The sequence below is a fragment of the Aythya ferina genome (assembly GCF_964211825.1).
Source record: "Aythya ferina genome assembly, chromosome: 1".
NCBI classification, from domain to species: domain Eukaryota; kingdom Metazoa; phylum Chordata; class Aves; order Anseriformes; family Anatidae; genus Aythya; species Aythya ferina.
Genome location: NC_140296.1, coordinates 56,909,461 through 56,935,872, shown reverse-complemented (window position 1 = coordinate 56,935,872; position 26,412 = coordinate 56,909,461). Strand labels below are relative to the sequence as shown.

The following is a 26,412-nucleotide window of genomic DNA, read 5'->3' as shown; positions in this document are numbered from 1 at the left end:
CATAGCCTCAGCTCACTGAAGACCGAGTTAGTATTTTACAAATATGTGTAGAAGTCTTCTAACAGTTAATATATCCTTACAAATGTAAATGTATATGTTACTTACTTCTACTATAACATTTTCACATTCACAGACCCCCATATTTTTTTCTGGGGCATTTTAAGCTCCCTGATATTTGTAGGAGGTGCAACACAGCAGGGAGCAAACAATGCAGTAGATTTCTGGAGTGCTGTGGTGGTAACTTGCTAACACACAGGCTAAGGAGATGATGATGGCAGGTGTTCTGGCTGGACCTCTTACAAACGAAGAGGAACTGGTTGGGTTGTGAGGGTCAGAGCAGCCTTGGCTACAGTGACCACGAGATGTTGGAGTTCAGGGTTCTGCAATGAGAGAATAAAGCTAAAAGCAAGGCCACAACCCTGGAGTTCAGGAGAAACTTACTCTGTTTGGGTATCTGCTTGGAAGAATTCTGTGAGATACAGTCCTGAGGAGAAGAGAGTCTAGAACAGCTGGCTGATTTTCAGGGATCTTCTGCAAGTTTCAAAGTGTTTCATCCCCAGATGTGGGAAATCAAGCAAATGTGGCAGAAGTCCCACGTGGATGAACAAGTAGCAGCTGTCAAAACTCATACATAAAAGGAAGCACACTTGAGGTGGAAGCTGGACCAGGTATCCCATGAGGAATACAGAGCTGCTGTCTGAGCAGAGATGGGGTACTGCTACTATTGGGCAGAGATGGGAGTCAAAGCCCACGTGGAGTTGAATCTGGAACATGAAGGGCTTCCATGGGTACAACAGCAGCTAAAGAAGGACTAGGGAAAATGTGGGCCTGCTGCTGAATGGGTTAGGGAAGCTGGTGACATGGAAACAGATGAGATACTTTGTGCCTTCTTCACCTCAGTCTTGATGGGTAAGACTGACCTTCAGGAAAACCAACTCCTGAAACCCATGAGAAAGTTTGAAACCATTAGTGGAAGGGGATCGGGTTAAGAAACATCTAAACAAAATGGACATACAGAAGTCCATGCAATCTGATGGGATACACGCATGATTACTGAGGGATCTGGACAATGTTCTTGCAAGGCCACGCTTCGTTCATTAACATCCTCTTTAATGACTTGGATGATGGCACAGAGTGTACTTTCAGCAACTCTGCAAATAATAGAAAACTGGGATGAGTGGCTGATCAACAGATGGTTGTGTTGCCATTTTGCCATTCAAAAGGTCCTTGTTAGGTTGGAGAACTGACCCAACAGAAACCTCAAGATATTCAACAAGGGGAAGTGCAAAGCCCTGCACTGAAGAAGGAATAAACCAGTATAGGCTTAAGACCAATCAGCTGGAGAGCAGCTTAGCAGAAAAGTCCTTGCAAGTTTGAAGGGACAGGTTGAACGAGTCAGCGATGTGCCACAAAGAAAGCGAACAGCTCTCTGGGCAACATTAGGAAAAGTGTTGCCAGCAGATTGAAGGAGGTGATCCTTCCCTTCTACTCAGCACTGGTGAGGCCACACTTGGAGTGCTGGGTCCAGTTCTGGGCACCTCAGTACAAGAGAGATGTGGACATACTGGAGAGAGTCCAGCAGAGGGCCACAAAAATGATTAAGTGACTGCAACACCTCTCCTGTGAGGAAAGGCTGAGAGAGCTGAGACTCAGCTTGGAAAAGAGAAGACTTGTGGAATCTCTTGAATGTCTATACATACCTGAAGGGAGAATGCAAAGAAGGTAGAGCCAGCTGGCTTTCACTCTATTCACCACCACTCTCTGGGCCCAGACGTCCAGACAGTTTTTAACCCGGCAGAGAGTGTACCTGTACAGGCCATGGGCTGCCAGCTTCTCCAGGAGAATACTGTGGGAAAATCCCATGTCACTTGTCTTTCTTGGAGTAAAGGCGGTGATGAAGATAGAATTTATGTTACTTGATCCTGAACAACAAGTCAGTAAGATCTGCATGAAGAAATCAAAATGGAGTAGTAACCAAGGGGAACTGAGTAGTTAGAAATATGGTATAGGCTTTAAACTTACTAAAGTAATATATATCACATTACATCATAAACCTCCAGTAAGAAGTCAGTTGGCAAATAACAAACTGAAAAGTAAATATATATATATAATCTTGCATACATAAACCAGCTGAAGCAATATATTGGAATATTTTTAAAGATTAATATTTTAGAATTGTGTAAAAAAGCTATATAAAACATATTATTATAGCTGATTGTATTTCGACAGTATAATAAAGCTTTATATTGCATGTGGTTGAGTCACTTTGATGATAAAATTTTCTTTTTCTTTTGCAGAAAATGATGAGGTCATCAGTGTTTCATATGTTCATACTAAGCATGGTGGCTGTAGATGTGATTGTTGCTGCTAGTAACTACTACAAAGGAGAAAATTTCAAGAGACAGTATGATGAATTTTACCTAGCTGAGGTGAGTATGCTGAAACAACTATCTAGATGTTTTTCAAGATAAGCTAAAGTAGAAAATGTGAATGTCAAGCACATTTAAGTACGTAATTTTTTTATTCCCTTAAGCATTCCAAGAATTCTTTGCTAACTTGTTCAAGTTCCTCTGTCTGACAATGTCTGACAGCCCTATTTTACAACCTTTTGAAAGGTAATTTCCTCAAACAAAATGTCAGTGGTAATGAGCTGAGGCTTAAGTATAACATTTGCAGGCAATGCATGGCTGCTGAGTTGCTATCTTTTTGCACCAGGACTGTAACATCCGTAAGAATTTAACTTTAAAAAAATGGCAAAACTCTGTCTTTAAATATTGTATTTCTTTCTAAATCATCTTTATTTGACATATATGTGTCTTCAAGATGGCCCTTGAGCATAACCAGAATAGTGTTGCGAGTAGCCTAGCTTCAGTAACCTCAAGAGCACAATGCAAAGGAACATTTATTCAGTCTTAAATTCAGTGAAGGAGAAGGATGTGCTCCTGAACCAGTGTAGCAGAGGAAAACAGTTTCTTTTTACGTGGCGTTTTGGCTGAGAGCCTGCTTGACTCTTTAGTTTGTCAAAGATATTGCTGTAGAGCATGTGCTAAAGTGCCTAGAACATTGCTTACATGACTTTTTAGTTTTTTAGTTTAGTTCAGTTATCAAAATAAATAAATAAATAAATAAAAGTTTTGAATTATGTGGTAGTAATATATAGGTATAGTTTCAAATACATTTTTTTCCCAAATCAAGAGTGAAATCAGTACTGTAGCATTCCTTATCAACAATACTTAATTCCATGAGCACTATGAATTGTCACTTTATCTGAAGATAAAGCTACCACTGCTGAAATTCACTGAGATGGGTTATCTGAAGATGCTGATCACTGTTGCCTGGATTGTACATGTCTAGCTGTGTGGTTACTGCAGTTCCCCTGACTTCAATAATTATTACACCGTCCTTTGGAGCCAGAGGGTTCAGTTGAAAAGAAGACGCCCTGAGAGTAATTTATGGCCTCGCTTCCTGGGGCTGACATTCTTAGGCTAGTGCACTTGACAGCATGTTTTGACTTGTGATTCTGCTGCCTCTGGTATTGCCTTCAAGGCTGACAATGACAATGGCAGAAGAATTGCAAGTCGAGAAGTTTGATGGCTTGTACTCCTGGGGTTTTAAATGTCTAAATAGACTTGTGAGTCACGCTCAAGTGCTCAACTTTAAACCTGGTAGTGCTTAACATTATGGTGCTTAATGCATCTCATTGTTTTAAGGGAGGTTGAGTTGGTACTCATTTTTAAATTTCTGTTAGTTTTAGAATTTGTGTGTGATCTCTTAAGGTCCTACAAAGCAGAAACCACCAATTCTGAGACAAAAACATGAAAACAAGGAAAAATTAAAGGTAGCACCAGAGTCCAAACCCTCAAAAGAGTGCAGGTTGCATCAGTACTGAACCATTTCAGCAGTATATCCCATACTGCTGATCAGCAAACGGTAGGACTCATCAGATCTCAAATATGGGATTCACCCTACATCTCAGAAAAACAAGTTCTGGCTTAGTTTCACTGTTTAGAACCAGAATACCAGTCAGAAGGTAGCTAAGTGGTGGCTTCATATTTTCAAATTATAATCAAGACTAAACAACCTCCTCCCAAAGAGTTATGAAACTACTTTGTTCCAGACATTAAACAAGTTCTTAAGAAAAGCCCACACATTTAACATACTGAAATTATCTCAACTTTTAGACAGTTGTCATAGAAAGAATAATTGTGAAATGTGTTAATGTATTATCTTTATTTTATCTTGAGTTCTGAGCATATTCTAAAAACAACATGAATGTGAAAGAATATGATCCTGGGAATAAGATGTTGGAATAAAACCAACAAAGTCTGGATTCTCTTATGATAACCCCTGCAGGGTTGACAATATTTTCACTTCATAGAAGTGAAGACAGTGAAACTCATTTTAATCTCCAGGACAAAACGAGTAATTAAATCAGCATTAAAGCCTGAGACCATGAACTTTTCATGGAAGGCATTTTTTCTTTATGCCCAGGATACAGCAAGTGGAGTCTGGATTCTTAACAAAATAACTTTAATTCTATTTATATTCAAAATAGGAAACGCTGCATGTGCTATTTCTATTTTGGCACTGAATATATAGTATAATTATGCTTTTATTAATCAGTGCTAGAAATACTCTCTTCCACATCTATTTGAAGTCTAGGTTTTGGGCTTTTTTTTCGATAGAAATACTTGCCAGGGTTTTATACTTCAAAATGAGTGTATTGTGTAGATTAGTGTACTAAATTTCTGACCTATGAACAATGTCTCATTTTCTTTAAGGATACATTTTTCTGTCTCTGCATAGCTTAGATTGATCAGAATACCAATTTATTAGTGAGGAAGCTGTCAGAAAAATAATTTGCTTATATTCTACGTGTTTACTTTTCTATAAGCTAAAGTAGTCTGGAATAGGGAAAGGTATTCTGCTGATCTGTAAGGCATACTTGTTTGTTGTCCATTTGGCTTTTGTTTCTTTTGTTGTTTGTTTTTTAACCTGTGATTCTTTCACTATAGAACCTATAAAAATCAAATAACAACCCCCTAGTATTTTATGGCAGGTGGTATAAAATGCAGCATCAGAAGAGCCTAAAAAATCCTAAGAAACAGGAGAAACTGATAAGGTGGTTTCATTTCCTACTCAGTTATTGTGAATCTTATTATTCACAGCACAGTGTGTACAAATAAATTGTTTTTAAGAGCCTTAAAAAGGCTGCATACTCAAAGAATGCAGACTATTCCACAGTGGCTGTGTTGTTTCCTTGGTGAGGGAGACTGGTTCGTGCAGGATGCACTGCTGTTGCTTTATATTTTTCATTAAACTGGTCTGGAGAACACTTTCCCTTCAGAGACAGCTTACCAGAGCAGCCAACAGCAGTGAGGATTCCCTTTGCTTAAGGAAATAGCCAGACAAGTTAAAGCAAACACATCCAGCAGATGCCTTTTCCAGAAGTCATCCTGGAAGCTGCTGGCTTAAGGAGCAGATGCGGTCTAAAAAAGTAGATTCATTCTCATGGTCACAAGTTGTAGTGGCCTATAAATGCACTACTATGTCCATTTAAACTAAACAGACAAGCCTAAGTTAAGTTATTGAGATATTCAGTACCAAGAAAAAAATCCTGCTTTTTTGTTGTTGTTGGAAAAAGACAGTCTCAAAAGAAAGCAAGGCAAAGGTGAGGCAAAAAGAGGGTAGAAATGAGTTCTAAACCCAGGTCCCATTGGTTGCATGATTTAGTATATTCAGTAATAAATAAGAATTTGGGATGCATTTCAACTTAGATACATCAGCCCTGCAAGGAAAACAAAGAGAGACTTTTAACAGGATGAGTCAAGAAAACAACATAGTATCTGAGAACTTGGAAAGAATAGAACTCCAAACTCATTTTAGTAGTTGTGGCTGAGGATGTTGACTTTACCTGCTCAGCACCTAGACAGAATAGTGCTGAATATTTGTCTTTATGCTACTGCATAAACTGCATGTTCCATCAACGGAGGCTACACATTAGAAGTCTTACCAGGCACAGGTGGGATTCCTACAAGTACTGTTTCAAAGGGCCTGAAAATTGATGCATTAACACCATAAAGCTTCCAGGTGGCTGGGTGGGAGGCAGCCCTCAGAGAGCAGCCAGGTCGTTCCTCTGTTGCCTCACTTGCCTTCCACCCTTATTTCATCATTCAGAGCAAGGACAACCAGGCGTTTTGGCAAAGTTTGTAAACTGGTGGAGGGTGGCCACTCATGTGTTACACCTGTTTTTCCTGTGCAGGTCTGTTCTGGTGTCTAAGGTGAATCTGCTTTTCCCCTGTCTCTACAGCAATGGAAGGAGTGATTTCAGTTTTTAAAAATGTCTGTAAAATTGCATTGCGTTTCACACCTAAGAAAAAGTTCTACTCAGATATTCTCAATCTTCTCCTGTAATTAATTACAAGGAAGGAAAAAAAATACAAGCTCTGTCAGCAGGAAGACAGGTGTATAAATGTAATCAGATGTTATGCAAACCATTTGATACATTTTTAAGTGCTAGTGGTTTGAATTCGTTTGACAAGCATGTAAAATGCAAATGATCCCGCCCACACATTTTTAGAATAAATTAAAATACACTTAACATCATATTTGTTAGTCTTGTCCCTAATGGGAAGGCTATGTACTCTGAAGTATGTATGGTGTATTTAAATAGTATTGTTATTCCACCTGCTCTGAAAGTGAATTCCAGCAGCTTTCTACTCCCCATTCCTAATTTGCCCCCCTTACTCTTTTAAGACTTAATTAGATCTGTTTTACTTTAGAAATGAGCTTTCATTTTAAAATTTTTGATATAGCATTTTCCTTGTGTTTTAGATTGGGATTTTCATGTGGAGGAGTAGTTTCTTCAGATTTGGCATATTATTCTCCTGGAGCTCTTTGAACTATAAAGGCTGAAAAAATAGGTAGATACATTCAAGAATATGAGCATCTTGTGTACACTGATGTGTGTATATATGAAATCACACAAATATTTATTTGCAACAGTTGTTTCCTAATTTAATGAAAGGTTTGGAGGCCTATGAAGCATTTTGCCTTGATTTAATCATTCAGAGGATATTTGAAGACTGGTAATTGTTTTGAATGCCTTGAGAAAGCCATGTAAGTATAGATGGTAGCACCACCCATAAACAGCTATATGGTCTAGAGGAATTAGCATAGGACATACACTTCAGTGTTTGATTTCCATCATTATTCCTTCTTGTGATAGTCCTGTACACATAAAATATGTACATTTTTAATTATCTGTCTCAAAAACAACATCTTTCATGTTGATAAATGTATTTTTGATGGACTGATTTTAAATAATGTAAGTACATAAGGCAGAATCCCAGAGACTGTGACTGTCAGATTCAGAATTCAAATATTAGTCTCTAATTTTGTTACCACCTACCAAATCCAATAAGCCTCAATGCGATCAGTTAATCTCTCCATCTTTTGCCATAACATTCTGTAATAAAAAAGACTAATAATACTTTAGCTCAAAGAAGGCTTGAGCTGTACTTTGTTAATGTTTGCACAGCACTTGTAAATTATTAGTTGTATATAGATACCACCTAATGTTATTTTAATGGCTCCTTTATGCCCCGAAGCATGTTAAGGGTCAGAGAGCAAAGCTGCTGAGAGAAGGAAAAACATCTTTTCCGTCTTGGGTTTCTTGGCTGCTGGGAAATGAGGGAGAGAATATCTCAGAGTATGTAGAGAAGTAAATGAAGAAAACAAGTGAGAAAGAAATGTGTCTAGCCAGGATGGTTTTTGTTAATGAGAGAAGAAAGAGAGTAAGTTTTGAAGATATAAATCTATACAGAATTGTCTCACTTTTTTGAATATCATGCATTTCACTGTGTAACTATTTCAGGAAAGGCCTCTGTAAGAACCCCACGGGTTATCCTTTTTTTTTTTTTATCCTATCCCTCTGCTCAGCTTCTTTTATATCATCTCTTTTTTAAAATTGTGAAAAAAATATGCCAATTCTGGATTGAGCTTGAATTTCCTCTTTTTTGTTTTTGTTTTAATGATTAAGTCCCATCATCCTTTTTTTTTTTAACCTGTTTCAGTTGTTTTATTACTATGGAAGTTTTTGAAAATTTGAAGTAGCAATTTTGATCTTACCAATGTATATACATATCTTAAGGGAGGTTGTTAACACGATGGGGGCAGACTCTTTTCACTGGTGCCCCATCATAGGACAAGAAGCATCGGGCACAAACAGAAATACAGGAAGTTCCATCTGAATATGAAGAAAAAACGTTCTGTACTGTGAGGGTGACAGCACTGGAACAGGTTTCCCAGAGAGATTCTGGTGTCTCATTCTCTTGAGATACTCAAAACCCACCTGGACGTGATCTTCTAGGTGACCCTGCTTGAGCAGCGGGGATTGGACTATATGATCTCCAGAGGTCCCTTCCAACCTCAGCCATTCTAGGATTCTGTAGTTTTCAAACAAGACACCTTCTAACTTTGGTTTCTTAGATCTCCTAATTTTTTTCAGACAGCTTATATATGTTGCTTCACATTTTGAAAAAAAATCTCTTCAGGTTTTCCTTCTTGTACATGTACACAAAGTGAAAAGTTAATTGGATCTGTCTATTATTTCATACCCTCCAAATTGTGACATCTACATGTCTGGGTGTTAGGACATCAGAAATTTTCACAAAGTGTACATTTTAAGGAATGATATGGGCAAAACAAACATGAAAAGACAACATAATATATAAAAGAAGTCTGATCTAAATTTAACATTGTGGTATTAATCAACAAATTTACAATTTGAGCATAGAACTCTTGAAAACTTAGGTGTCAGATTGTACAACTGTTTCTATGAGTAAGTCAAATTTTGAACTATTTATAAGGGAAGCTGAATAAAGAATTTGACTAGTTTTTTGGCACCACGGATGTAATTATTTAAAGGAATAGTATATACATGATTTGTCAAAAGTTTATTTTCATTATATTATCAATTAAAAAATCATTTTAATGGTTATTTATCAATAAGTGTATTCACAGAAAGCTTCCAAAATATAACAATTTCTGTAATTTTTTCTGAAAATGTAAAAATTCATTTCAGTTCTATATTATTCATAGTTGACCAATGAACAAATAAGTGCCATGCAATCACAGAAATTTAAAAAAATCTATTATTCATTGTTTATTATGTTTAGAGAATGATTGTTTTTCCTAATACAATGAAGATCTTTATTTTTACCAAACAAAACCTTTATGGATGTTATGACATAGAAAGTTTTAATTGAACTCAGTGGTTTGAACATATCTCTCTCCTTTTATGTATTCGTCTAGGTTGCTTTTACAGTTTTGTTTGATTTAGAAGCTCTCCTGAAGATCTGGTGTTTGGGTTTTACGGGATACATCAGCTCATCTCTTCACAAGTTTGAGTTACTACTTGTAATTGGAACCACTCTTCACATTTATCCAGACCTCTATCACTCTCAGTTTACATATTTCCAGGTACGATCATCTGTGTTCACATTTTACCCTAAATACCAATTAAAAACATTATCCATCAAAAGGAGTATATATTTCACTGTCATTTACTTATATTCTCAGATTACTGATGTTCTCACAATATTGACTCTTGTTGAAAATGTCTTTAAAATACCAACTAAGTCTGTTTTTAACTATGTTTCTTGTGTGGATTTACAGAAAGAGGATTAATTCTAACTTTGTCTAGCAGTCCTGCACCTTTCTGTTTTCAGTAACTCACATTTCTTATCTAGGCTGCACTGTTCAGTAGGTTCTGGATTAGTTTATTCCTCGTCCTTCATTCAGCTTTGACCTTGCATACAGCTGCTTATTTATCACCTTCCTATAGAGTCCACCACTGCTTTCCTGGTTTCCATCTCTGACACCTCGACAAACATGCTGTTGCTCCTCCAAATCTTAATGTCTACAGCAGCCACATCTCTAACCAAGACAAGTCTTCACTCCAGTCATTGTGGGTTTTCTCCAGAACCATTTTAGAGTTTGATTTATAGCTCTCTGACCATTCCTAATTGAGAGGGAAAGTGTGTTGAGGCTCTTCACACATTTTTACTTTGGGGAAGAGTAGGGAATAGAGACAGGGAAAGACTGATTAATTAGACTTCTGAGCTTTTCTTCTGCAAACCAATACAACCAATTCCCTGATCAGCCTCATCAGAGTGCTTAGGGTTGCGCCAGTTGTCGAAGAAGGTGTTAAGATTCATTATAATGTGCTATATTCTACACTGCTGAAGAAAGTGATTCTCTTTAATAAAAATAAAAAAAAATAAAGGATACGCGTCATGTTTGTCCGTTATTTAGCAGTGGATTGTCATGATGAAATATTAATAATAAGTAAAGGCAAAGAATGAATGGCCTGACAGAATCCTGTTGATATATGTGATTAGCTCCAGCAACACCCAGTAATCAAGTGAGTACACTATGAGGGTGGCACTCTCCCCAGGTGTGAGTTGAAACATAATGGCCTTTTCAGACTTCTGCAAATCCCATCTTGTATTCTTTCTAAACGGTTCTACAAACCTGCTCAAGAAGGATTTCAGAATTTCAAATTCTATTTTTCTTTCACCTAGAACCATTTGAAGGCTTTTACATGGCTATACTTTTTTTTGCTGTCCAAATATGTGATTTTTTTAATTTTTTTTTTTTTATTATTCAAACTTGGCATGATATTCCTAACATATAAGAAAGGATGCATGTGCAGGAGAATGCCTTTGTACTCCTGTGCAAAAGCACCCAGGAAACCTAACTGGGAGCTTTCAGTTATATTAGTTAGCCACTTAGTTAACACATTGGTACATAGTTACTAGGGCAGGGCCCGCTCACATTTGTTGATTTCTTTCTAGAATTTTAAAATATAAATTATGGGCACTTTGGACTAAATACATAATATTATCACTAAATCATAGGACTGAAAGTATAATTAAAATGTAGCCAGATGTTGGTAATAAAATCATAAAAGAAGTTATTTATTTCTAATGATTTTAAGTAGTTTCCCTTTCTTTCTTTCTTTTTTTTTTTTTTTTTTTTTGGTTGTTTTTTTCTTCTCTAAGTACTTACTTTTCTGACAGAAAATTTCAGGATATGATTTTTATCAAAATACATGTGTATAAGAGACACACATTTTACAAGCAGAAACAGTTGCTATGATGAACGATTTAGGTTGTCTTTTGCAATCCAAATCCCCAAAGAGGCGGATGACAGTAAGGTTGGAAAATACTTTACCTTTGATGTCAGTGTGTAAAGGAAGTACACACCATATTCTCCAGCAACTAAGCTTCTTGGCAAACTAGATAACACATTTTCACATCATCCAAGGTCAAAAAGTATTTTTCACTTGGATAAATCTTGATGGTAGGCAGATTTCCAGGCCTTTAGATATTAATAATGACAGGTTAAATGTGTTCCTTGTCAGCCAACAAAACAGGTTACTGAAAACACAAGTCTTATTTGACACATTCCAAGATAGTAAGCAGACATATTATTTTCCTTGTCTAGTCTTCCTTAGCATATATTTCAGTCTGCATTATTCATTGGCTTTCATCATTCATTACCTTTTGCCAGCACATCATTTGCTCTTCACCACATTGGCTACTGTCCAGCTTCCCACCTGTCTTTCTTACAACATACAACATACTCGCTGTATGTTCATTCAAAGCACTTTGCAAAGCTGTCTGTGAAAGAAAATGTCTATGAGTTACGGCAAAGCACCATTCTGTGGCCATTATCTGTAGAACATCTCATCAGTGGACAAATGGCAGAATTTGCATATTATTGCAGATATCTGTAATAAACTGGCATTCTTATGCCAGTTTATTAGAGATTTAAACAGAATTTGACCTACACTGTATTGAAGAGAGTATTTGTGTCTGGGAAAATATTGCTGAGTCATTTTCTGAATAAATATCACTTTTAGGAAATGCAGCTATTATTTGGGACAGAGCAGTGGTTTCTCTTGTAGTTTTCTTCTTGATTCAGTTTTTACATATTTTTACATTTAATCCAGATAAGGTGCCTTCTGCATCTTTCATATTTAATACAGTTTGCCACCCAACTACGTGGAATGAATAAAATGTTCATTACAATGTACTTTTGCTAGATTTAATTTGTTGCCTAATGAAAATAAATGAAAAATACAGTATCAATAAGATTAGTGTGTTGCTTAAAGGTCAATTAAAGTTCCCCAAAGGAAGGGAAAAAAATAAGGCAGTTAGTAAAGTTTATCTAAAACAGTTCAGAATACAGACTAGCATGAAATCTTCACTCCACTGGGGTAAGTGTTAACACTAGTACTGAAGAACATTTACACACAAAGTAGATATGCTAGCATTTACACTGCAGGTAGATCTTGTAAGTAAAGACACCATGTTTAAATGTTCATAGTAGTTAGAAATCTCACTAATGTCTTTGGCTGTCACTGTCTTAGTAACCAGTTTTATGTACTTAGATTATTTGTAATGTGAATACATTACCAACGTGTTTAAGTATCTCACCTTATTCTAACTATGTGAAATTTAAGCTGTCTTAAATATTGAAGGCAGTGAAGGCTCCCCCATCTCACATTAGGGGTTTGGTATGTTTGGAATAAGTTGCTCTCTGATGTTAACTTTCCATCTCCACTTTGACAGTAAAGCCTATTTGGAGTCCTGCCAGACATTAGAGCATATTCTGGGTACCTGACGGATAGGTAGGGAGATAAATTGCATGTAAAATACAAAGGTGTACAATATTAGCAACCTACAAGGTACAGTGAAGTCTTTCTGTGAACAACTGCCATATCCTTCTGTCAACCTTATTTTCTATCCAAAAGAGCACAGTAATTGTATTTGACTTGCACATAGGGTCAGTCTCTAATTGCACTGTAATTCCTACCTTTCAGTTTCAATGTGATTCGTGTGGAGTTATGGGCTATAACTTGGGCTGGAGAATCATTTTTTTTAGGAACTGCCAAATGTCATTTGCCCCACAAAGAATCAGAGTCATAGAATCCTGTCAGTTGTCTCCAGCAACTGCTGTGGTTTGCCACTGCCTCCTGTTGATATTAACATTCATGTCACTGTTTCTGCCACAGTTTTTTGATCTACATGGAAGGATCAGAGCTTTCACCAGCTTTCCCAAGGTAGATTCAACAGTGAATGGGTCAGGCGTCCCACACACACAACAGTTCTGCTGCCACTAATAACACTGGGAGGTGTAAAATATGTCAAATACATCAGTGGCCCCCAGTGCTGTTTCCTCTGATATTGAGAAATACCACCCCAAATTCCCTTGTTGTTTAGAGTATGAAATAGCAGCATGTGTTTATTACCAAACTTGGTAGTTTATACTGTACGCAATGCCAAGCAATTTCACTTTGGGTCACTGAAATGGAAAGATGACCTGTGGAAGAAGATTTGGCAGTTTTCATGCAGATATGTAACCTGCAGTAACAAATAACAGAATCACAGAAAAGTTTAGGTTCAAAGTAGCCTTTTAATATCATCTTGTTCAGCCTGCTGCTCAAAGCAGAGCATTCTTCAAAGACTGTTCAGGACCTTGTCCATTTAAAATAAGTGTGATTTTTTAACTGTGATGATAAATAAGCTTTGGAGCAATTTACCTAGCATTGCAATCAATTCTCAGTTGCTATATCAAGACATATTATTTTGTCCTCTGCTGGAGACCATTCTTATTATTCTGGAATTCCTCATTACATCCAGATTTACTATCTATAATATGTTTTGCATATGTTTTTGTTCCCTTTTTTACCCCTAAAAAAGCCCCAGCTGCATTTCTGTGATGACCATGAGTCACTGGTGAGTTGATTTTAGCATTGGGGCCTTCATTATACTCCTGTGCCTATACTTTCAAGACCTCTGCTGTCATACCATGCCTGTACACCTTGATGCTGCATTTTATGAAAGGACCATACATAACTTATTCTATGCAAAATTTCAGCTTTTTATTACAATATATTAGATGCAAAAGATATATGGAACAATAAGCATTACAGCACACAATTTTAAAAGGCTATGCAAAAGACAAAATAGACAAAATAATGACCAGTCACCTGATCATTAGGTAACTGCTGTTACTAGCTAAAACAAAGCTGAAGGCATGTCTAGATGAGTACAAAGCCTGACAGGTTCCTCTTGCCTTGAAGTCTCCTGAAAAGTTGTTGGTTAACATAGTAATCAAATAATTAATGCAGTTGTATTTTCTCTTTCTTTACAGGTTCTTAGGGTAGTTCGGCTTATAAAGATTTCTCCTGCTTTGGAGGATTTTGTGTATAAGATATTTGGACCAGGAAAAAAACTTGGAAGTTTGGTTGTATTCACTGCCAGCCTTCTGATTGTAATGTCAGCGATCAGTTTACAGATGTTTTGCTTTGTGGAAGAACTGGATAGATTTACAACCTTTCCACGGGCAAGTATAAGACGCATTGATACTTTGTATTATTAGTTTCTTATATTAATTATTACATGACCAGTTTGCCTTTTCTTCTAAGAACCATGGAGCAGGATCAACTTAAGTAGAGAGAAAATAATTCGCCATGTGTAATAGTCTTCCACTACTCCTTCAGTAGTGAAGTTTGCATTTTGGTTGAGTTTTGTGTTCTATTTCTGTTGTTCAGGGAATATGGATAATTTTTTATGTGTGGACATGGATGATGATAAAACAAAGCATATGGCTTAACAGTAGTCTAGCATGCCAAAAAAAAAAATTGATCTCATAATCATAGGTATTATCCACAAAATTTATGTAAAATGTCTTCATGTGATTTACATGTATATCTACATATTGTGAAATGGTTGATCTTGATTCGTATTGGAATGCTTGTTTTACACTGGGTTATAAAACCTGTCTGCATTGAGAAAATAAGTGTTTGCCTTTTGGGTATAAATAGTGGATATTTATGAGCATTACGTTAATTCAGAACAGAACACTGAAAATCAGTGGAAATTGGAACTAATGTATTTATTGAAGAACACTGTTCTGAATGAAAATACTGCCATTTCTTTAATAATGTATTAGACTGAATGTACATGGATTGGTTCCAGTCACAATTTATTTGTTTCTGTCATTACAGCTTGGTTATTCAATGTATCTATTTTGGTGAAAGTGCATTGGTGGGAACAATTAAACAACAATTAACAAGACAGCCTCAAGGATCATGCATTTAGCAAACAAAATGGCTAGGCAACAATTTGTAATTATCAACCTGGATTTGATTTACGGGATGCTAGCCATCGAATGTAAGACAAAAAATACCTACCCACAGGGAATAAAGTAACGCCATGCTTTCTAGTTTAGAAAATGTGCTTAGAAAAACAGCCAGTAGGATCATAAAGAATTCAGTATAATTCATTTTTGAAATGCTGAAGAAAGCAAAAATAAGATAATATAACTAACTTAAACTTTACTTATGAAATCAGGCCTCTGTCTCTAAAGTGAGTGATATTACTATCGTATTCTATGTCCAAGTCCAATGCATAACTTCTGATTAAAAAATTCCAGCTGCAGAAGGTTGAAAGTGCCATAGAATTTAGTTTTAATATTGCTTTGTTTTTTAGGCAAAATGGTGATGACAGTCCTGAAGGAGTTATTGTAGTATAGTTAAAATAGGAGACATTCACAATGTGTGTATTTTAACTAGATTAACTGGTATAAATATCTGAGAAAGATTGATTTGCAGTAAAATGTTGCCAAGGTATATCAGGATGTTAGGAAAGTTTTAAATGATTTGGGGTGTTCAATCTGAGGCCAGTTAGGACTTAATATGAACTTTCAGTGTATTGAATTTTAACACATATATGTATATACCAAAATACATTTGAAGAGTGAGAAAATATTTTCTCCAGTAAATTATACATTTAAAAACAAACAAACAACAACAACAACAACAACAAAATCCAAGGTTGTTTTCTATCTTCTGATAGAATTTTCTGGGAAAAAAAAATGCAAGGCCAGTTACTGATAATAAAGGAGTGTTCCACTAGTAATGAATTGAAAAATTTTCAATAGTTTTTGTATGATAGCCTACAGTAAGAGTGGCTGCTTGTTTTTTACATATTGTTTATTTGTATACATATTCAGCTAGTCATAAATGATACAGAAATCTAATCTACAGTATGTTTTCTTTCTGTAATTTTCTAGTGAAGCAGTTTTTAATAGTTCAATAGAGTCAGCGGAAATTTTGTACTAAAGAAATTTTGACTGACAATGCCCCTCTAAAGTGTGTCTTCCTACTAAAGGCTGGGGGATTACCTCTAATGTTGTCTGCTCTGAATAAAGAGCACAGAATAAGACAAATAATGCAAGACAAGTAAGACAAGTTTGCAATAAGGCAGTAATAAAACATGCAGCTCTGGGTTTGCCTGGAACATATTCTTTTCATAATGTACTGAAGAAATGCTTGCATTACTATATAGCGGAGGAGACAATATGAGGTCTGCATCAGCAGAATTTGTGACAATGAATTTTTAGGGGCTTACCCCCAAATAAGAGCAAACCCCAAATGGCCAGCACTGTTGCTGTGGGCTTCTTTCACATCTGGATATGCAGAGGACAAGTACACTAACAAAGTGGTGGCACCAGAGGTTAAATTTGGAGTTTTTACTTTGAAGTGCCTTCCGCAGTGAGACAGACAAAACGTAAAATCATTTTTGAAGCTGTTAAGTGCTTTATAAGAAGGCACAGTATGGGTTTTGGAACAAGGAGACCTCCTCCTTTCACTAATGCCTATAAATTGCATGTTTTCACATGGTTTCCTGACAACAGTCAATAGGCACAGGCTCGGTGTTGCCATGGTTACAAATTTCACTCTTCTTTTGCCCATTGCAACTTTCCAAATGGACTGGCTTTCTCTCTAATACTAAAGTATAAAAATATAGATGTTTGCTCTCCTGTTTCTAACTGACCCGCCATCTCTATTTTTGCGTGTCTTCTTTGGCTGCACATACCAAGCCATGAAGGGAAATAAAAAAGAGGGCGGCTGAGTGTTGGGCCCTAAATGAAGAAGAAATGAGAGGGGGAGTTCTGTTCAAAGACAGCAGCGTAAGATGGCTGCTAAGAAATTTAAGCATTCACTGTGTAGACAACAAAATATATTGTTAGTGCCTCTGACTTCCGTGCCCCAGTTTCTCTTGAAGTTTGGGACCATGTATTCGACTACCCAGTTTCTCAGATAAATGGCAAAGCCAGGAACACTGTTCTTCTGTTAAATGGGTCAATACAAAATGAAATCCAGGCCCACCATATCCCAACAGCAACAATCCCACCATCTTCAGTAAAACCAGGACCTAGTCTTGAGCTTGGAGGAAACTCCATTTGTGACTTGTTAGTTCAATATAATTTTAAGTTCCCTTAAAAAAGCTAAACCACATAGTCTTAATTCTCTGATGCAGTTACAATCTTAGTGCTGTGGACATGTTTTTGGAGGGTAGCTGCTCTTCTCACAGAGTGTCATGGAGCACTCATTAACGTGTCAGGAGAAAAAGGATAGTTCAATGTGGGTAGATGCAGTACAAGCATTGCACAGCATTGGCGTACATCCTGTTATTTTCATTTGCAGAAGTAATCCCACTGATTGCAGGACAGCTTCCATGAATTAAGGAATTTGGGAACTGATTACCAAATTCCTCAGGGATTTGGTCCATAATTTTCTAGACAAAGCAGAAGTTACAAATCAAGTACATTATAGCTGAAAGTAGTTCTTTGTGTGGCACCACCCCAAAATAGATGGACAGGCTATCAGACCTGGCACTTTTGCTTGTACATACCACCAAACATTCGCAGTCTTTCACTAAAAATAAAAAGGTAGTTTGACTTCCATCATCAAAACAGCTAATTAAGTAATAGGGCATAAATACTCAAAGAAATTGACAGCCTTTTCTATAACATAAATTAATTCAGAAAGTCACCATTTGCATAAATCTCTAAGTCTCATCTTCACAGATGTTGATTCTGTCAGCTAGATAGTTGCATTTCAAATTCATTTTAAAATAAACAGTGGGAAGAGCACCTTTCAGCTAAAAATAGCTTGCTCTGAAGGAGATTGCTGGGTGCAAAACAAACTCATTGTGCACTGCCGTGTTTTCTTAAAACTAACATTTTTTGGTATACCGGAATTTAACATGATAATTAAATATTTAAATTAGATTGAAAGGCCACTTTAAATAGCTACATGCTTTATGGACAGCTGATTTAGATGGAAGATTAATCTTTATTAAAAGATTAAAAAATTTGTTAAAAGTGGGCTTTTTCCAAATTAATATAGTGCCTGTACTAATATGGGGTCCACAACAGAGAATTGGAGGTATTTTTATACCTAAAGAATAAATTAAAATACACGTTTTTAAAAAGCAATGAGATGTAATATTTTAATATGATTCAGAATGAAGAATACAGCACTGGTTCAATTACCAAGTAACCCAGGTGTTTTTAAAGCCAGCAGTGGGGATGTATTACTTAATGTAGTATCCCCCTATCTTATATTTCACATAAGAGCATCACACCCATCAGGTATGGCCACCACTGTCTCCAGAGATGCTCTGAGCACAGTGAAACAGCAATTGTTTCTTTTAGCTTTATCTGCACTTCATAACAGGAGGCTGAGAACCGGTGCTGTGCACTGATGGGGTCATTGTCTTCTTGTCTGTAAGGACCACTGGCTGATATAAAAGAGGCTGAATGTCCTGTTTGTTTCAAATATGCACCCCTGTCTACAGTCTGTCCACAGCCACAGGTCCCAGATGTCTCCTTCTCTATGTTTTGCGCAGGGAGGGACTTCAGGGATTTCACAAAGCTAGATAACACTGGTTGGTATTTTGGCAGGGTCAGGGGTTAGTTTTGTGTCTGTTTTTTTGCAGGATTCTCAGCATGATTTTTTTTGTGAGGAAAAGAATCACTAATAGGATTCTGTCTTGGCACCATGCAAGGAGTCTGCAGTTGTGGCTGGGAGGGGACACGAGTTCAAAGGCATTGTGCCTGTGGAAGGACCTGGGCACAGGCCTGCAGCATGCTGGTTAACACCTAGCCTACGGGCAGGAACGTGCAAGTAGAGGGCACTGTGCAAATTCCAGTCTGTATTAGGGCTCTTCTAACACATGACATAGAAAAGATTTTAGCTGACATAACGGATGTATAGAAAGGTAATTGTGAACAGTTTTCTAGTTTATACTAGCCTTTGTTCTATGTGTTGAAAGGAAAAGCTGGGACATGACATTTGGTCAAGATGTTACTGACATAGAAATTGCAGTCATAAGTTAAACGTCATCCCCCAGTGTGTGCAATTGCTCACTTGGATGCTTTGATTTATTCCTTGTGCACCTTAGCTTCCCTTCTTATGAGTGATTTGGACATGTAGACCTAATCATCTCTGAAAATGTGGTTAGTGTGATTTAATTCTGAAAAACAACTGTCAAAATAGCTGCCTCACTCAAACTCCATGGTCTTAGCCTGACTTCTTATGCTTCTGTTTGCTTCAGAGAATCCATTTCATTGTTTTTCAAGTGAAAAAGTTTGCATCTACATATTTTCATCTTTTTCCACATGCATTTGGGCTTAGGATAAGTTGATACGAAAGGCTCTCCAGATAAAGTTTTTTCATGGGTGTAACATCTTCAATTTCTAGCACTTTTTTGGTATGTATTATACTTTAGTAAGATCTCAGCTTTGATCTTTGCTGTCTGGAAAGACAGTACCTCTGATGCCAGGCAAAAGCAAAGGAAACTTGTGTGATGGTTTGTCATTGTTGAAAGATCCATAAGGATCCACACATCATTCCTACTCTGTAGTCAAACTTCTGTGACTGAGGCAGAGCAGTCGTCAGTGCCTGTGTATGATGTACATTTCATGCTCATGGGTTTGTCATACTGAGTTAGATTCTGGTCTGTGCCATGGTCTACGGATGCCATTAGCTCACCTACCTTCAGCCAGTGACTATGTAAACCTCTGGATCTATGGGTTCCGCCGTACCTTTACAGTCAATGATGAGATGGAGACAGAGGGTGATGAATCTGCTTTAGCTATTTATGTTAAGCAAGCATTTAGTGAATGCATGTAAAAGTCTGTAATGATTGTGGCTGAATCTGATCAAATAAATCCTACCCCTGACTCAGGCTCTGTTTTTTTCCTGGTGATCCCCAGTTCCATGAGCAGTCAGTCCTTCGGTAAAACGGAGGTGTCTCAGCTTGTCCCAGAGGGCTCATTTTGAGAGTGTGTGTGTCAGGTACCACCTTTGTCATCATTCATTTTTATCTCTCTGAGCCTGTTTCCATATTCTGACCTGGAAGGCTTTTAACACACCTCCAGCAGTTAGGCTGCATTAATGGATAGTGACCACTGATCTGCGCCATAAAAGGATAATATTTTTGGCATCTCATTGGCATCTTACTGTCATCCTATCCTTCATGGATTGGGATGTAACTTGTCTTGTGCTTTACGCTGCTTAGTGCTTGCATTTTGATCTGTGTGCATATGGGGTTTCAAAGTTTTGAGATATCTGGGTTCTAGGGCTCATCTGGATTCGTATCCTGTTACCAAAGATAGGAAAACATTTCATTTATTCCTTCTGTTTTTGACATGCACCCCTGGTCTGAAGGAATTTGAAAATGTTACAGAAACAAGTGTACAAAGAATGCTACTGCCAAAACTTGGTTATGCATTGGAACGGGTTGCCCAGGGAGGTGGTGGAGTCACTGTCCCTGAGGGTGTTCAAGGAAAGGTTGGTCATGGTGCTTGGGGACATGGTTTAGTGGGTGACATTGGTGGTAGGGGGGTAGTTGGACCAGATGATCTTGGAGGGCTTTTCCAACCCTAATGATTCTGTGATTCTATAAAAAGTGTAGGGAAAGGGTATGACTGACTGAAACAGATGGAAGAACTGGGACCTTGTTTTATATTGCTTAGTTTCATCAAGTAGGATGCCTAAAGTGCTTCTGCTGTTAAAATAACATAAATGTATGATCTCATTTAACTTTTACATTTTATTGTAGGCATATTTATAGAGAGGCAACCCTGAAGAATGTGTATAAACAAAGAATTACAATAGTGTTGTATTGTAAACAATGAGCTGTGATGCTGAGGTTATCCTTCCAATTTTGTTACGCCACAAGGCAACCAAAAAAGTTTTTATATTGGCTAATGGAGACAAGACTATACTTACAAGTTGCAGATTACAATGCAGTCAGAGGTTAAGCTATTTCTTTCTGCTTGTGCTCTGAAATAGCATTTCACCTGACCTTACATATTGAAATATACTAATTTATTAAGATTTTAAAAGAAAAAAAATGTTTTGCTCTGTTAAATCGACTTGAGGAATATGTCTATAAAAACATATTTATATAGTTCATGAATTGTTAATATTTATGTGTGTTTTTTTTTTTTCTTGCAGGCGTTCATGTCAATGTTTCAGATTCTCACACAGGAAGGATGGGTAGATGTCATGGATCAGACACTGAATGCTGTAGGACATATGTGGGCACCAGTAGTTGCCATTTATTTTATACTATATCATCTTTTTGCTACACTGGTAAGTTTTGACTTGCAAATGCACTGTGCTTTTCTTTGTTTTAAATTACTCCCATACCTATTCAATGCTTTCCTCATCTAGTTAAAACTAATTGTGATGCTAATTTTCAGCATAGGGGGCTTTTGCTTTAGTTCTTTGATGTAGTAGAATTTACCCTACAGCCATGTGGCATAAGTGGGGAGCCTTTGTTCTGGTGTGAGTTGTTCTTCCTAAGATCCAAGTCACACTGGTAGACTAATAATATAATTGTTAACTGTCTTGTGCCTTCACAGTTCTGATGATTGCAGAGTGAAGCAAGCGCTTTTATTTATCATGTTGAAATGGTCCTCTCAATTTCCATTGCAGTCTCTTTGCAGCTGTAATTAAAGTCAGAAGTGTTAAGCCTTAGGATGCAAACTCCTAACTATAAAGCAGTGCTTTCCTGTTGTCTGATGCAAAATCAATGCATAGAAAATATGTGATATAGTATATCAGGCAATAAAAGGATGAGAATTAATGAAGCGGTTCCTGCATGTGTATGAAAACGGGTATTATATATAAAAAGATGTTTTTTGTGTATGCATTTCAAGTGAGATGATTACATTTTTCAGTAGAGACAATGGTATGGAAAACATGGTTTTGGAAATCCTATATCAATACGGGCTTGGCACCATATTTTGAATACCAACCCAGAGAAAATACCACACTCAGGGGAATAACCATTTTATCCACTTTTATTTCACTTCTACATTTTGTATTTTGCATTCACTGCAGTTTTTGATATACTTATTCATAGTTTCATTTTCTTCATTTCCTTTTTTTTCTCAGTTGCCTACTTAGTTGAGGTGCTAATTGTATTTATACTATCTCCATCAGTTTCCTGTTACATTTTTACTTTATTATGTGTTCTGCTTCACACATAATGACTGACTGATCAGACTGTAATTGTGGGTGCAGATTTCTTCACATGGGTTGAAATCCTCAATAAGTGGCAGTAAAGGGAATTCAGTTCTCTTGGAGCCCCTTAACCAAATCAGAATATAATCAGAGCAAAGGTACATTGTCAGCAGTTACATGGAACTTATACTTGTAAGGCGTATTGGGTCTAGAAAAGTAACTTCTTATGCCAAAGAAAACTTTAAAACTCCATGGGAAATGGGGAAAAAAAGCAAGAAGGAAGAGGAATTTGGTCATGAATTTTCAAGAAGTTACTAGTTAAAGAATCTTACTGCTTTTTTTTCCAGTATGATCTGGAATCTGTTTTGTTTTTTTCCTCTTAGATAAGCATTAAACAAGTAATAAAGTAGTGTCAGATGGCCTCTGTGCTAAAAATTCATATCTTAATTGTAAAATAACTTAGCTGTAAGAAATTTTTAGTATTCTGCTTTATGTGTTATGTTTTGAAAGAATTATCTGGGACTCTTACATTTGTTTACTCAAACTACTTATTTTGCTAGGAGCTAAGTCACCTGTCTGTACACCGTCCTTCAGTCCTTTTCCAGGGCATTCACATTTTAAGTCAACAGTCCTTGCTTTGTTCCATAAGTATATACTTCTAATTCACCTGTGCAAATTTTATATGGATGAAGAAACTATTTTTTAAGAGCACTTTGCAAAACTATCTGGCCTTATGAAATTGTTAGCTTCACTTCTAATATTTTACTCAGACCTTGGAAGAGAAAAGCTATGTAGGACAAAGTTGTCTAGAGGCAAAAGACAGGCTTAAAGAAAGAAAATATCATGGAATTGGTAAAGTAGCATAAAAACAGTTGGGCTGCTCCTGAAACCAAAAAGAAGAGATCTAAGAATAAACAGCCCTAAGTGAAAAACAAAAATGAAGTCAAATGGAGAAATAACTTTCACCAGCCAGAAGAAGGGGGAGGATTAGAATTGAGAAGTGATAATTGCCGGCATTTGGCAAAACAGACTATAGAGCTTTGGAAAGAAATGAATAGGTTTCACATGAGGAAGCAACGAAAAGTTGAAGCTCAAAAAACAAAACCTCTCTTGGAAGTGAAGACTGTTATTAGATGAGATGGCAGTGGAGGAAGTTAAACAAATAATAAGTTTGCATTTAACTTTTCTTTTGTGGTACGAGGTCTTCCGTTCTTGTTGAAGAAAGTGAAAATGGAGTTAATGAATGTCTTGATGCCTTGATACAAATCTGTGCATGAAGCAGCTGTAAGCAGTGATATATTTAACGAGTACTGCATTTTTTTTTGTCATGTGGAACGTAAAATAAATTTCCTTAACTTTCCTTAATTCACTGAGCTCAGGTACTAGACTATCATAGGCTGTATAAAGTATCTGAAGAAGAAAAAGACCATACTGTAAAATCCTGACAGAATGATAGCAAAACCTTTCATTAGCAATTAGGGATCAAAGTGCTTTGTACCACGGATTAAGTATTTTATCAGAACTCTGTCCTGTTTTTGCATTCTGAAGGCCATCTTAACTTTCACAATTCATAGTAATCAGATCATCAAAAACAGTTTGAAGTCCTGTTTAAGTATGTGGCATATTTAATATGTGTTTTCTAACAACTGCAGGAAATTCTAAATATTGCCAAAGACCGTTCCCTATTTAAAAAAAAAAAAGAAAAAAAAAAAAAAACACTTTTCTGAAGACTGGTATTTTATAAGTTTATGAGTGAAAGTCCTTTCTTTGTCTTCTTCCCAGTATGCTTGAATGACAGCAAACATCAACAGTGGTGAACAGATACAATTGTCTGCTCTGGTTGTCAGTCAGTGGTTCAAAACCAAAGAAATATTTTAGACCTGTAACACCTGTAAAAGAGATGAAATTCTTACTGATATCCCTAGGAAATTGGTGCTTGCCTGTAGAAGCTTGATATGTTTGTAAACATTTCCCTTGATCCTCAGAGACTAAAACCTTGGCAGTAGCTGTAAAGCTACATCTGAATGCATTTGCTGCTTTAAGACTTAAGTAATCTGAAGAGAGATGCTGAATGGAGGTATCCTCCCCCACCTATATCCATTCTCTGCCTGTTCTGTCTCCTTCACAGCTATATCTGTGAAATTTTCCCCTTCTTTGGCCTCTAGTCACTGCCTTTAAAGGAAAATATAATCTGATATACACATACTTTCTTTTTCTGTGATTCTTCCTCCTAAAGGCATATCTACACAATATTTAATGGACAATAAATGAAAATGCATGTGTTTCCAACATTGTGGCTCCTGATGCAAACAATGACACAAATTTACTTCTCTTTCCAAGTGGAGTCAGCTACTTTGCATAGAGACATCGTGAGCGTTAAGCAAGTCAAATAAGCCAGAAACAATTTACTACTTACAAAATGACTAGCAGGCATATATAGGCAAGCAATATTCGTTCAACAAATGTCGAAGGCAGTACCCCCTTTTACATGAATAGCACCCTCATTTTTCCACTGTATTTAATAGCATTTCTTGAGAAATATAAGGCAAGCTTTAAAAAATAATTTGTAATTGTTTTGTAGATTCTACTCAGTTTGTTTGTTGCTGTTATTCTGGACAATTTGGAACTTGATGAAGATCTGAAGAAACTTAAACAAGTAAGAACATGTTTTTTCTGTGCTTGAAAGTATTTTCAGTAAAACATTTCTCTACCGTTGTTCTTATGGCAAAATATGTGAGACATTTCATGAGTATGAAGAAAACAGATGTTGAAAAAAATAGCCATACTTTGATGCATAGTTGGTCATCACACAATATAAGGTAGAAATTAAGAGATTATTAGAAGAAAAAAAAAAAAAAAAAGATTTAGAAAATAGCTTACATCATAGAATCATAGAATGGTTCAGGTTGGAGGGGAACTTAAAGATCATCTAACTCCAACCCCCCAGATTGTCATATATTTGAAATGATGTAAAAATCATAGCTAGGTAATCTTTTTGCTTATAATCTACTTATTGATAAAATGTTGTTTAGCTTATTTTTGTGTTCACAAAGGTTCTACCATGTGACTGCTGTACTTCAGCCTAAGTGGTTATAGGTCTGTATTTGCACTCCACTATGAAGAAAAGTGAAAATACAGTGTTTCCCCTATACCACATCAGACATGAGTAGGATATGAAGCATTAGCAAACCATGGACCCATTTCTGCAGAGGGTAAACTTTTCTAAGATGTAGTTCCCATAGCCTTTTGTAAGTAAAATTAAGTAAAAATACTTGATTCACAGCAAGGCAGACAATCTCCCTGACTTTAGGCCTCAAATGTTAAAATGCTATGAGCCATATGGCAATATATGAGCACACTGTGGAACCACTGCAAGTGAGAGTACTGGCAAGAGCTGACAGATAGGAAGTGATAGAGGGGCCTTCGTTGAATGTGTTGGGTGAGTCCTAAAGACACTTGTCAAAGTTACCATGCTTGCTTGATTCTCCAGATTTGAGAATCAAGATTACCTAGAAGCCACTGTCACCAGCTTGAACCCCAGAATGAAAATCACATAAAATGAATATAACTAGTGGGTTCATGTTGGCCATTCTGACCTTGTGAGCAAATCACCACAGAGGAAGGTGTCTCTATGTTTTACGTAAATACACAGGTGTGATTTTATTTGTGCAGAGATGCAAACTAATAAGCATTTGCTTATTTCATGTGTGAGATAGCATACTGAGAGCTTAATGTGTCGAAAGTGCTTTTGAAATATTTGGGTTGTAGCCTTCTTTCACCCATCATTTGTTGGTGTTGTTTTTCTTAAATGTGCATCAGCAATTGGTGTAGAATTTTATTCTTTTAATCCTTGAAAAATAATCTCCCATACAATTTACTTATTTTGCACTGAAGCCAATGTGCCAAATTAACTTTCCCTTATTTTTCCATCCATATTATTTCTCTTTTAGTTTTAAAACTAAAGTTATGCATTTCTTCATTTATTATGTTTGTATTGGTTGTGCTTATTT

The 26,412-nt window shown here is 36.7% G+C and overlaps 1 protein-coding gene across 3 annotated transcripts in view; it reads left to right on the top strand.

The window, feature by feature from the left end:
- Nucleotides 1-26,412, top strand: part of NALCN (sodium leak channel, non-selective) — a 231,534-nt gene that overhangs the window by 118,090 nt on the left and 87,032 nt on the right. For all 3 annotated transcript variants that reach the window (XM_084498001.1, XM_084498000.1, XM_084498002.1), the window contains 5 exons: nucleotides 2,298-2,429; nucleotides 9,316-9,483; nucleotides 14,227-14,418; nucleotides 21,389-21,526; nucleotides 24,984-25,058. In XM_084498001.1, coding sequence (XP_084354127.1) covers nucleotides 2,298-2,429; nucleotides 9,316-9,483; nucleotides 14,227-14,418; nucleotides 21,389-21,526; nucleotides 24,984-25,058 — 705 coding nt within the window. The remainder of the gene's footprint in view (nucleotides 1-2,297; nucleotides 2,430-9,315; nucleotides 9,484-14,226; nucleotides 14,419-21,388; nucleotides 21,527-24,983; nucleotides 25,059-26,412) is intronic.